Here is a 13,897-nt window from a genome sequence, read left to right as displayed (position 1 = left end):
CTAGCATTTGTGCCCTCAGCAGGACTAAGCCGGAGGGGCTCTATTTCCTTCCAGGGTATCTTACTGGGAGAAGTGGGACAAAGAAGGGGGAAAAAAAAAAGAAAAGAAACTGAGGCCCTTAGCCCTTCCTGGTACCTGTCTCTTTTGCGGGGCTTTAAGACTTAGTTCAGAGCGAATTATCCAGTTCCAGATGCACTTTTATTCAAGTGCAAAGGAAGGGGATGCTTTAAAAAGCTGATTTGACACTTTGGATTATCTGTAGTTCTTCTTCCCTCCATTGCAGTGAATGATTGGGACTTGCTTCTTCTAGCTTCTCTGTAGTGGAGGAAAACTTCTGTGTCTATGAGCATAAAAATCTCTGCTATCCTTTTTAGCACTTTTCCATAGTATTAAGTATTATGCTGTACCTATCAATATTTTTAAAATTAACAAATACTTCAATAAACCTTTGTTTTGAGAAAACCTACTTTACTCAGTGAGCTAGTAGTTAATAGCACTGAGCTGGTAGCAACACTTGAAGGACAACTAAGCTACTGATTACTCTAAGGAATCTGCTATTAAAGATGAATATGGTTGACTTTTTCACTTAATTTAATCTGAAAAAGATTACCTTTTATTTTCAGCATTAAACTAGTGTGCAGTTTTTTTTTTAATTCCCTAGAAGGACAGAGGCCTCTGTCTTTCTTTGGGAGTTTATTGTGTTGACTTGTTGCTTGTGAATAATAAGGTAGGTTTCCTTTAACATGTTATGACCTTGTTTAATTTTCTCATCATTACAGACATTTTTAGGAAGTACACATTTATAAATCATTTTGAAACTTCTCATTTTCAGCCTGGTCTTCCATTAAAGCCCTTGAAATGGAAGAAGAAGTGAACTACATGTATCTCCTTAAGTGTCAGAGGAGGAATAATTTTTAAAGTATTGAAAACCTAGTTATATGAAACTAATTTCTTTGATGTTACAAGATGAATGTGCTATTATGTGCGTTTAGCGTGACCTTGAGGTTTCCTACAGGGTACAAAAGAGAATGGGGCTAGATAAAGCCACCAGGGCCTGTAAAACTAGGATTGAACATGGCTGAATTAGAAAATTGGACCACTGTCTGAGTCGTGTTAGCAGGTAATCTTTTAAAATCAAAACTACATAAGAAAATATTTATACTAATTTGCTATTATTCTCTTGTAGGCTATTTCATTAAAAGATCTATTACCGTAGTGCTTCAGTCTCATGATCTGTAAGAAGGCAATAGGAATGTTGTCTACCCCATAGATTTGTAGTGAGGATTACACGGGAGAGTTTATCTAAAGCATGTAGAATACACCCTAACATATAGTAAGTGCTCAGTAAACATTATTTCATCAAGCAATTCTATGATACGAAAGTGGAATCATGATTATAATACGGTTATGTTTTTCTGAAAACAAATGTTTTTTTAAACCTTTACTGCATATTCTTTGTGATGTTGAATCAATAATAATTGGTCACCACTTTTTTTCTAGTTGGAAATCAGTTGAATATTAGTGTGTAGGATATCTTTGAGGACAGTGACAGATTCTTTAAATACTGAGGCATGCAGAAGAAAAATGAGGCTTTATCACAGGTGATAAACTCTGCCTATCACCCTGTTCCCCCAACTCCTACAAAGAGAATTTTCTAATTACATGGCCTCTACTTTACTAGGGTTCCTGGCGATTATGAGGCATCTCTCACAGTACTTTAGGGTACATTTTTCCTTAAGCTGTGGTTAGGAGCCCATACCAGGAGCAGCCCTGCCTATTGCTTAAAAGTTTAGCCATCAGCTGGGTGCGGTGGCTCACGCCTGTAATCCCAGCACTTTGGGAGGCCGAGGCGGGCGGATCACAAAGTCAGGAGATCGAGACCATCCTGGCTAACATGTTGAAACCCCATCTCTACTAAAAAATACAAAAAATTAGCCGGGCGTGGTGGCAGGCACCTGTAGTCCCAGCTACTCAGGAGGCTGAGGTGAGAGAATGGTGTGAACCCAGGAGGCAGAGGTTGCAGTGAGCCGAGACGGTGCCACTGCACTCCAGCCTGGGTGACAGAGCGAGACTCTGTCTCAAAAAAAAAAAAAGTCTAGCCATTTCAGAGATTCAGTTTCCAGAGCCGTTGACATCAGCCAAAACTAAATATTTAATTCTCCCTTCCACATCTTTCAGTGGGATGTATACCAGCAGAACTATTCTTGGGTTATTTATTTGTGACATTTTTTGGAAACATATGATACTAATGGGCACATACTCAGAATCTCTGAGGCAACACTAGACCAGATATAGTCTTCATTGGAGTGTTCGATTTTCTTTCTAAAAGTTCTTTTATCCTGTCTCTCTCTCTCTCTCTCTCTCTTTCTCCTTACCAACCACTATTATAAGTAAATCTCAGGACTGTGATATTTTGCAGGTTGAACCTTCCTGGCATAATGTATTGGCCAACATAGTGGTAGGAAATGTGTTTTTATCCTGTTTAGATACCAGAATGTCAGAATAGCCTGCCGTTGGCACAATTTTCAGTAAAAAGAGCTTGAAAAGCAAAGCAGTAATATTGAGACATTTATTTTAAATACAAGCTACTCCCTGATTCTTCTCATTTTTTTTTTATCTCTTACAGTTTCCCCAAAGATTATATACTTTATTACAGCTTTCCTCTACAAGATTTTCATAGATGAAAGAAAGGTTCTAATGTAATTCTGGACATTTGAGTGTAGGAACTATTGTAAGGATAGGCGAACACAATGCCACAGTGATTAGATTTATTTGATTAGTTGAGTGTCAAAATGGGTGAGACCAGAAGTTTGGAGAAAAGTCCTGTTTAACTGGATTGACCAGTTACTTGAGTCAAAATGTTTGAATTGATTTTCTCTATGAGAAACAACCCAAGTAATTTGCAAATGCCTGTTAATTTCATATCCCTGGGCATTTTTAAAAATTACCCGATTACCTATCTTAATGCTCAAAGGTCCCCTTAAATGACAGTAAAAATAACTCAAGTGGTTTTTGAAAGCTTAGGTTTCCAGCAAAACAGAATGGATCCTTCAGATACCAGCACATTTGAATGTTGTTTCAGTATATTATAATAACACCCACTGGGGGATAAAGTACATTCATTTTATAATATAGATTGTAAAATATTTGATTTAAAACTTTATGTAATGAGGCTGTTTATAGCCTAGGTTAAAGTAATCTAAATAAAATGGCCTAGTGAAGTCTTCTTTTGAGTTCAGCTTACACGGGATTTTCATATTTAGAGATTTCTTTCCCTCCTCAGCCCTGTTGTTGATTACTTTTCATACCTTCTGCAAGGAAGATGGGTAGCCATGCACATACCTTTGCTTGTGAACATTGCTAAATGGAAGATATGAATTGATGTTGGCCTTGGAAATTGGGAACACACACTGTCTTTAGTTTGAGTAATTTTTAGTTATGAGTAATCTTTAGTTATGAATAATTCCTATCGTGTCCCCTTACATGATTAGGTTAATTATACTCCTCCCTTCCTACATAAGCATAATTAGTTCTAAACTCTTTTGCATGTAGGAAGAAGCCAGTACAAAGTTTCTTGTTCAGTGTTTTGTTTTGTTTTCAATCAATGGAAATAAGTGCAGGCATCAGCCCTTAATATTGATAGCATGTGTCTGCAATTAAACGATGCAGATAACTACATATGAAAATTTCTCAGGTGGCAGGAGACGCTGTAGCAGCTGCTGCATTCACACCAGGACATTTCATTAGGTGCTTAGAGACTGTCCGAAGTCAGCTCAAACAGTAGACCAATCACAAGCTCTTGGGTGTTAATTTTGAACCAAAAAAAGGGACAGTTGTGTTTGTTTTGCTTTGTTTTTTTAAGTTTTGAGACACAGCATGAGGTTGATGTGAGTACATGTGCGCACCAACCAGCAATGTCATCAAACTGAAGGAATCCAAAGAATGATGGGAGGAGTTGATATCTCTTGTCATAGAGTAGACTGCCCCCTGGCCTCTGTCTCTTAGAATAACATGGCAGAATTAGGTCCAAGGACAGGGCATGCTTGCGAGGAAAGTCACATAGAGCACCAATTCAGTGGCTAAATGTGTGCGTGCTTTTAACTATTTTATGACTTGCAAATGTATTGGCATCTATTTATGATAATAATAATTTAATGAGCATATGCTAAGTGGAAAGCATTGTTCTTTGTGCTTTCATTCATTCCTTCAATCACCAAATATTTGTTTAGCGCCTTTTAAGTGCCTGATGCCCTTGTAGGTGTGGGAATGCATCAGTGAACAAAACAGACAGAAATCCCTGACCTCATAGCCCTATGAAGCAGTTTTCAGGAAATGCGACAGCCAGTCTTAATTATAGACATAAAAGAATAGTCCTCGGACTATCGTTGACCCTTGTACAATGTGGAGATTGAGGCTGGCAGCATATATATTACTTGTGACACTGGATTGTACATGTCGAAATAGTGACCCAGTCCTGCGGAAGCCCTAGGAAGCAGGCACCGTTTGTTACCATTCCTGTTTTATGCAAGAGGGAACTAAGACACAAGAGAAAATGATTTGCTCAAGATCATACAGCTAAGATCTCTTGCACTTAATTACAGAGAGCTAAGATTGAAACACAGTTTGTCTAATTGCAGAACCAACTGTCTTAAATCTAATATTACTCTGTCTCTCAGATTTGATACCTAATAGAATTTTAAAAAATAGTTTGGGGGATTTTAAGTAATGGAAGGGCCTGACTGTGAGGCAGTTTTTAGATAACAATCTAGCTAGTCTATAGTAGATTCATAGGAAAGTATCCTTCAGAATAGTTTTGATTATATTAATATATGATGCTTCAAGCTTTTTAATGTACTATTCATTGAAATGGTGATCCAATTCCACTTGCTAGATATTTGAAATTGGCTTATTCATTGTCTCATTTGATTTTCTTTGTTGGCCAAATTTGTAGCTTCTTTCTGATTTGTATGGAAAGAATGGTGGGTTTAATTGACTTTCCCCCGTTAATTAAAACAGTCCCCTGAGTATAGATTCTGAGAATTCCAAAAATGGAACCTTCAGTGACTGGTAGCAGGGATGGTTTCTTTTTTGAATTCAAGGGTTCTGTTATTGTTCTCTGTGTCACTAGCTTAGATGTAGAGCCTGATGCTCTTTGAAGCTGATCATTTCTTTTGAGCTTATAAATGTTTTTGCTCTGGGGTGACATACATAGAAATTTAATTCCTTGGAAAATCATAACCAAAGGGAGCATTTTATTTCCTACTGTTTGGTGGAAGCTGCATTTTTTTTATGCCTTGTGCTTTGGCATACATACATACATGTATTTTTGGTAAAAATTGCATTGTAAAGGAACTTCAGAAATTTCAAATGTTGATGGAACTGCCTTTCTTCACTATGAATAAAAGGTTGATTTTAAACTTTAAGTGTTTTCGTAAAAGCTATTTTGTCAAAAGACAGTTGAGTTATTTTCATAGAAGGCAAAACGTATTATATAATCAATATCTTAAGTAAACAAAGTTGAGTTCATATTGATTCTGTATCGTCATTTTTTATTTTTAATTAACTAAAGAGCCCAAGGGAGGAAAGCTCATTTTCTCAAGCATCTTGGCAAAACAAATGAATAAAGTTTTTTTTTTTCTCTCATTATACTATGCAGAAATAGTATAGCTTTCAGCAGTAACTTTAAAATAGTGATTCTATAGAGGTGATTTTAAACATTTCACTTGTCAGAGAGGTTATCGTAAGTGGAAGAAATTTTAGATTATTTTGTGTATATTACAGATGAGACTTTCTTGGATATGTACAAGATATGACATAACCTTTTTTTTTTTTTTGAGACACAGTCTCTCTCTGTCACCCAGGCTGGAGTGCAGTGGCACCATCTCGGCTCACTGCAAGCTCCGCCTCCTGGGTTCATGCCATTCTCCCGCCTCAGCCTCCTGAGTAGCTGGGACTACAGGTACCCACCACCACACCCGGCTAATTTTTTGTGTTTTTAGTAGAGACAGTGTTTCACCGTGTTAGCCAGGATGGTCTCGATCTCCTGACCTTGTGATCTGCCCGCCTCGGCCTCTCAAAGTGCTGGGATTACAGGCCTGAGCCACTGCACCCGGCCGATATGACATAATCTTAACTTTTCATTTAGGTTGTTTTTGAGGCACATAGAAGTTAATGGACTAAGATATTGGGATATGTAAGAAATGGTAGATAGGCTGGGAGGCCGAGGCAGGCGGATCACGAGGTCAGGAGATTGAGACCATCCTGGCTAACACTGTGAAACCCCGTCTCCACTAAAAAAACACAAAAAAATTAGCCGGGCGTGGTGGCGGTCGCCTGTAGTCCCAGCTACTTGGGCGGCTGAGGCAGGAGAATGGCGTGAACACAGGAGGTGGAGCTTGCAGTGAGCCGAGATCGGGCCACTGCACTCCAGCCTGGGCGACACAGCAAGACTCTGTCTCAAAAAAAAAAAAAAAAAAAAAAAAAGGTAGATAACAGAATTCTTCATCAGATAACAATATCTGCATAAAATTTTCCCATTTACACATGGTAGAAATACTATATGTTATGAAAGAAATTTAGGTGGAATTAAAAACATCCAGGGAACTCATAAAGTTTTATATTATGTTTTTATGCCCATGGAGTGGGTCATAGCTTATTCTTTTTTTTGAGGATGCAATTTTATTTTTATTATTTCAACTTTTATTTTAGATTCAGGGGATACATGTACAAGTTTATTACCTGGGTATATTGCATGATGCTGAGGTTTGTGTTACAATTGATCCTGTCACCCAGGTGGAGATCATCGTACCCAATAATTAGTTTTTCAACTCTTGCCCCACTCCCTCCTTCCCCCCCAGTAGTCCCCAGTGTCTATTGTTGCCATCAGAGCTTATTCTTGATGGACAGTTTTAGAATGTTGTTCTTCATTGCTGAAGAAAACTTGCTTAGGGGATAGGAAAGTTGAGCTAATTATGTCAGGATATATCTTCCCACTCCCAAACACGAGAAGAACATTTCAGATTCTGACCACTGTCTTGATACTGCCCTGTCTTAAGCTCTTTGGGTCCCTGAAGACACAATCTACAAATCTCTAGTGTGCTGTCCTCAGATCACATCTGGCTTTAAGTGACTCTCTACAAGTTGCTAATAAAATACATGTTTTGTCTTAGCAAAGACAAATGAACATAAAAGGCATTAACACTTAAGCTGTGTTAGATAATAATGGGGTAACAATGAAATTCTATTACATACCGGAGAGTTACCAGGAAGTCCTGTACCCCATCATGTTGGTTACATATAACATTCGACATTGTTGTTTTGCAGAAGGCTGAAGAGAATGCAGAGGGTGGGGAGTCTGCCCTGGGACCGGATGGAGAGGTAAGGGATTGTCATCCTTTCCAGTGTGTTCTGCTGAATGGAGTCTGTGCCATACCTGGCAGCACCATTCTTCATGCATACTATTTTATTCTTACTGTGCTATTTATTTTAAGTAAAAATAGTAATACATTAGCATAGTAGAAAATTAGAATGATACAAAAGGGATACAGTGAAAAATAATCTACTTACATGTCAGACTGTCAATCAACTGATATTAAATGTCTTGCATAGTATTTCAGAATTTTCTGTGCACATATAATCATATATTTACAAATATATAGGATGTGTAAGAATCTTAAATGATTCTATAATTATATTGCCCAGTATGATACAGAAGCATAAAATATGACAGTTTCTCTAGTTTATTATTAATTTGAAATTATAAAAATACATAAACTAAAGAAGTCACATATTTGGTTAACTTATTTTTGAAATTTTTAATGGGTTTGCCATATAGCGTCTATGTGTATGTTCATCAGCCTAGTCCTAAAATTCATTTCCTAGTAGTTCCAGTATTCTCCTGAGTTATGAGGATACAATTTATTTATTGGATTTTTTTCTGAAGAATTTAAGGTTCCCTGCCAGCGATTCACAGTGAGGAGGCACACTCCCAGAGCAGGATGGGAAGGGAGTTTGTTTCAAATTATCTTCATTTTGTCTCATAAATTCTGATAAACCTACTTGGAGGATCAGAGTGGGTGGGAGGTTGCCACTTCCCATTCTGGTATCACTCTGCACACAGTTGTATTGTGAACGCAAAACAGTGGAGATGCAGAAAAAAAAGGGTGAACCACTGTTCTATGCAGAAACCTCTTGAACAATAAATGTTACTTAACCACTATAATCTATCACAAGGAAAGAAAGGATCAGGGTAAATATCTGATGTGTGAGAAACTCCGTGGGCTGTTACGGGATAAGAATACTATATATTAGAGCACTTAGAAACAACTCTAATTTGCAAAAGCCCAGCCTTACCTAAGAATGCCTCCCATTGGTCTATAATTAACAAGCACACAGGGAGAGATTTAACATGTTAGCGTAATAGTGTTCTTATATCTTATTCTCTGTTGGGAAAATTAGCTGCTGATCTTGGGCTTGTGACATACATCTTTTTTTTCTTTTAATCTTAACACACGTGTCCTGTTTGCTAAGGCTTGCAACGTGGACATCTTGCTCTATTTTGAAATAATGTTCTTCTGTTCTCATTCAGCGCTTTTGCCAAGGTTCTAATTCCAACTACAGTGATTTCCAGTTTTCTTAGAGGCATGACATTAGCACGAAAACAAGCTGTATTATAATGGTTCATGATAACAGAATATGATTTTTCCAAGGGAAATGATAGCAAATTGTAGATTTCCTTCTTTATCTCTTGAGTATATAGATGACCTTTTACATTAATGAGGAAGAAGTGTCATGTTGGCGTGCAAAGTAATGATGTTCAAAACCATTGCTTTAGCACACACAAAAGAAAAAAACGACAATCTGGAGTAAGCCTTTTCTCTTTTTAAGGTTATTTTTGTGGATAATTGCTAATACATTGTTTCTTATGCTGACAGTGCTTTGTTGAGGGTGTAAGGGGAAAGAACCATTGGGTATGTGTTTTTCATTTTGTTTTGTTTTTTGGTCATCTCCTATAAGATATAGAAGATAAACTATAGCATACTGTAGGTTATCCTATCATTTCTGCTTAATTCCAATGGAAAGGAATCTAGCAAAAATGTTGGAATTCATGAATTGTCTAAAAATTCAATTTTATCACTTTTCAGGAAATAGATAACTTGAACCACTCACAGATCAAGCATTTCCAAACAAACATTTTACTTAGGGATCTGTTCCTAGAAGTACAGATCACCCTGCAATCAGGAGCAGTCATTCGTTACTGATTGTATTCAAGTGTGATTCTTGTGTTCCTTGGATATAGTAGTCTAGTAATGAACTTTAGCTTAATTTTTGGTCAGTTTGCCAGATTTCAGAGGAGCAGAGCTTTTCTCTTTATCACACTCGAAGATACCAATAGTTGGGTTAGACACCTGGGGGGTTAGTTTTGGAAAAAGGACACCGGTTCTGCAGAGACCAAACCAGCCACTCATGAGATGACATAAGTTATAATACCTTTTCTGTTTTTCATTCTCTCTGAAACCATGACTTTGCAATAGTTGTTATCTGGGAAGTATTAGTTGAGGAATGGGGATTGTTAGTTACAAATGACCAAAATCAACTCTGCCTGATTTAAATAAAAAGGGAATGTATTGATAGGATACTGGGCAACTCATCAGATCTCCAGGGTTTCTGAAGAACCTGACTCAGGGCTATCCCCAATATTATGCTCTACAACTGGTCTAGTGAGGACAGGCTGTGGTTGGGAGCAGGCAGAAGTTTGACAGAGCCATTACCGCTTTCCTGGCATTGTTGCCACTGTGGTCTGCCCTGCACCAGTGCACCTGTTGGTTTCCACACCCTTGCACTTCTAGCTCTTAACTCACAACCTTGGTGATGTATCTGGTTGCTGGAGCTGAGGTTTGTGCCTGTATCTTAGCTACCAGGGAGGCAGCATTTTCAGTTTCTTCAGTGGGAGGTAGCCTCTCACCTCCCACCAAAACTCATTAGGTAGTGAAATTTCCAAACACAGAATAAGGTTTCACATGCTGGGCAGCAAAAAATGCTGAGAAACGTCCAGTACAGAACTGGGAGAAGGTCTTAACATCAAGCCGTGACATGATTTTCCCTCCTTTGTAGCCCATAGATGAGAGCAGCCAGATGAGTGACCTCCCTGTCAAAGTGACTCACACAGAAACCGGCAAGGTTCTGTTCGGACCAGAAGCACCCAAAGCAAGTCAGCTGGACGCCTGGCTGGAAATGAATCCTGGGTAAGGCATGAAAGCAGCGTTCATGGTGTTCTTTTAGCTTTTTAGATTTTGGTAATCTTGTACGATCTCGAAACTAAAACTACACAGCCTTTGCTGAGATGGTTGAAGTTGTTACTTGGATTTGTCTTTTATACATAGAATGTGCTATTAAGTCATGTGTGTCTTTATTGTTTTATAATTTAAAAAACTAAGCCCCCTCCTCTTCCTCACTCTTTTTCCTTAGTTATGAAGTTGCCCCTAGATCTGACAGTGAAGAGAGTGATTCTGATTATGAGGAAGAGGTATGTATGTATCTCTGTTTGGGGTTTATTGGTTTGAAAGTTATCAGAGGAAGAAATTCTTCCTGAATGTAAGCCCGGGCCTTGTGTCCTTCTGTCATTTCTTCCTCCAGGATTGGCCTTTGGGTGACAGCTGGGGCTAAGGATTTACAAATGCTTTGATGGTGTATGCCTAGTGGTACAGTGATCTCTTGGAAGGCCCTGGCTAATGGGGAAACTTGGCACATTCTAAATTCACTTGAAACCAAGAGAAGAGAAGCTGGCATTAACTTGGGAGATGGTGAAGTGGTCTTTTGGGGGAGAATTGGAGATGGATTACCTTGGGAAAGGCCAGACCATACCTCTAAGTGGTTCACATTGAGAATTAACTGCCAAAAAGTTCTGAAGTCCTTCAGACCTTAGAGTCTATTTGCAATTCTGAGTCTGGAAACTTTGACAAAAAGGGCAACATGGGCTTGGTTTAATGAGTTTATTGATCCTCTTGATTTCTCTCCAAATGTGATTCTTGTTTGAATTCCTTAGATATACTTGTTATCCAAAGAGAAGCGCTCAGTCTCTTGGAAGGAATACTTAGTATAACTAGAACCTAAAATGGGAATCTTGGGTATTTTTAATAGAAATTGAGAAATAATAAAATATTTGTTAAATCGGCTACAAAATGTTTAATTTAATAATTACAAATAGAAGGATTAAAAGAAGATTTCCTCTCCTTTATTAGAGCATTGTTAATATATAGTCATTAGATCTGATATTTTTGAGAGTGCCGTAGTATAGGTGCTGAGGACAAGGTAAAACATCCTTACCCATAATAGCTTACCAGGGTCTCAAGACTATGGCTGTTTTCCTTCTATTTGTGGACCTGTGTTTTCCAAATTAGTCTTCCATGAGCACTTAATGCTTTTGTAAAGAGAAAGAATACTAAAAGTTACATTACAAAAAAGCATAATCATTAAAAAGCAAACATGGTTGGGCATGGTGACTCATGCCTATAATCCCAGCATTTTGGGAAGCTGACGCAGGAGAATTGCTTGAGTCCAGGAGTTCGAGACCAGCCTGGGCAACATGGTGAAACCCCATTTCTACAAAAAATACAAAAATCAGCAGGGCGTGGTGACGCATGCCCACAGTTCCAGCTACTCGGGAGGCTGAGGTAGGAGGATGGCTTGAGCCCTGGGCAGAGACTGCAGTGAGCTGAGGTCGTGCCACTGCACTCCAGCCTGGGTGACAGAGCAAGATCCTGTTTTGTTGTGTTTTGTTTTTTAAAAGCAAATACTTTTTGGGGGATGCTATTTGTTTCCCCCAGCTACTCTATCTCTAAGATATTTAAAGGTGTCTTGTTTACTTGGATGAATGGGCTTATAAGTGACCTACTGGAAGAAGCTTCTCTTTGAATAAGAGAGCCAGAGAGGGCAGAGATAAGATGAAGTAGGCCGCCTAGCCAGCAGGTGCCATCCTGAGAATGACAAGCACAGACAGCCCTTGTCCCTGGGCCCATCACATGGGTCTGCTGCAGGTGAGCCTGAGTGACATGTGGAGAGTCATGTCCCCTCTCAGTGTTTTATTTCCTGGCCTGGAAAATGAAGGAGTTGTGCCAAGGCCTTAGCTGACTCCCTGCTTCTAAATGATCTGCTATCATAAGGTTTGATTTTTCTCCTTGATAGTCTGTCAATTCATACTTTGTCATTTAAGAGTTACGGAAAAGCATGGTTCTCTTTAAACCTGCTTTTCAAGGAAATTCTACTGGATTGTCTGGAAAGATTTAGCCTTCTACACCAGGTTAGTAGTGGACAGAATGGACACTTACTTAGTGATGCTTTCAAATGGGTCAGCTGGATGTAGCACTCAGTTGAGAAGGGAGAGGTAATGAATCCTTTGCCAAGTTATTGAGAGTTTTTAATCTCAGTACTCTGCAATGTGTGATGTGAATCAGCCACAGAAAGCAGTGTGTTTACAAGATCCAGGTCCTCTACAGTGGACATATATGGGGCCATCCAAGTCCCATGGGCATTATCAGAGAGAGTGGATTTTTTTTGTTTTGTTTTGTGTTTTGTTTTGAGACAGAGTTTCGCCCTTGTTGCCCAGGCTGGAGTGCAGTGGTGTGATCTTGGCTCACTGGAACCTCTGCCTCCTGGGTTCAAGCGATTCTCCTGCCTCAGCCCCCCGAGTAGCTGGGATTACAGGCATGAGCCACTGCACCCAGCCATCAGAGAGAGTGTTTTTATGAGAAGGAGGATCCTAAGAGCTCTACAATCTGGCTTTGGAGAGAGTGCTACTGAGTGAGAGCAGATATGCTCTACAGGACTCTGATAACCAAATAATGATAAATATTTATGTTTCTGGCATGATATTTACATACTCATTCTTGGGAGCAAGGGTTCTAGGGGCTCCTCAGCGAGTTCCCTTCATTGTCTCATTCATGCTGTCAACAGCAGTTGAATGGGGGTGTTACCTTACTTAAGGAGATGTTACCTTTACTTCCTCCCGGAATTTTATGATCTTACTTCATTTGTGAAGTTCAATACTAGTTTATGACTTTTCAGAAAATGTCAATCATAGAGATTTCCTTGTTAAAATATAATTTCCTCCCTATCTTTGTTCCTTCTCCAGGATGAGGAAGAAGAGTCCAGTAGGCAGGAAACCGAAGAGAAAATACTCCTGGATCCAAATAGTGAAGAAGTTTCTGAGAAGGATGCTAAGCAGATCATTGAGTATGTACTGAATTTTTCCCTTGGAAATGCATTGCATGAGGATGATGCTTAATGAATTTTCTTTTAGGAAATTTTGTTCAAGGAAGGCAACTAACTTCACGCCTACACTCTGCTTGAAACTGTGCTGCTAGAGGTCACCACTGAGTTCTGGGTTCCCAGGTCTCGGGGTTTCATGTTGATTCTCCATCCCTCCCTCCCTTCCTTCCTTCCCTTTCTTCCCTTTCTTTCTCACTTCCTTACCCTTCTCTCTCCTTAATCCCCGCCTCCAGCTCAGGCTCACTCCTGAGCCTCACACCTGTCGCCTGCACCTCAATCCCAGATTGAACTAATGAAACTTATCTCCCTAACTGGCTGCTTCGCTGCCTTTCCTGCCTCCCTTAATGATATCAGCAGTCTCCCTGAAACCCAAGTGAGAGACACCATTCCTGTCTTACTCCTGCTGCCTTAGCCAAGTTGACCACCAACTCTCGCCCAGTCCCTGAACCCTCTCCAACCCTCCGAGTGCCCTGGCTGTGTGTCTCATCCATTCCTGTGGGCCCTCTACATCAAGGGTTTGCACATTTCTTTGCTTGTATAGCTGTACTATTAAAAGAAAACTGTTGTGAAACAATATAAAAGATGAGGTATTTTAAAAACCAGAAATAGACATCCTCATATTTCTCCCTTT

At 39.3% G+C, this 13,897-nt stretch overlaps 1 protein-coding gene across 8 annotated transcripts in view; it reads left to right on the top strand.

Moving 5' to 3' along the window:
• Window positions 1-13,897, top strand: part of SMARCA2 (SWI/SNF related, matrix associated, actin dependent regulator of chromatin, subfamily a, member 2) — a 178,097-nt gene that overhangs the window by 47,744 nt on the left and 116,456 nt on the right. For all 8 annotated transcript variants that reach the window (XM_054657899.2, XM_054657897.2, XM_054657898.2 and 5 more), the window contains exons 10-13: window positions 7,324-7,377; window positions 10,114-10,244; window positions 10,468-10,525; window positions 13,130-13,230. In XM_054657899.2, the coding sequence (XP_054513874.1) occupies window positions 7,324-7,377; window positions 10,114-10,244; window positions 10,468-10,525; window positions 13,130-13,230 (344 nt within the window). The remainder of the gene's footprint in view (window positions 1-7,323; window positions 7,378-10,113; window positions 10,245-10,467; window positions 10,526-13,129; window positions 13,231-13,897) is intronic.

The sequence above is a fragment of the Pan troglodytes genome, chromosome 11, assembly GCF_028858775.2.
Source record: "Pan troglodytes isolate AG18354 chromosome 11, NHGRI_mPanTro3-v2.0_pri, whole genome shotgun sequence".
Taxonomy (NCBI): domain Eukaryota; kingdom Metazoa; phylum Chordata; class Mammalia; order Primates; family Hominidae; genus Pan; species Pan troglodytes.
The sequence above is the reverse complement of the archived record's forward strand: the minus strand, read 5'-3'. Positions and strand labels throughout refer to the sequence as shown.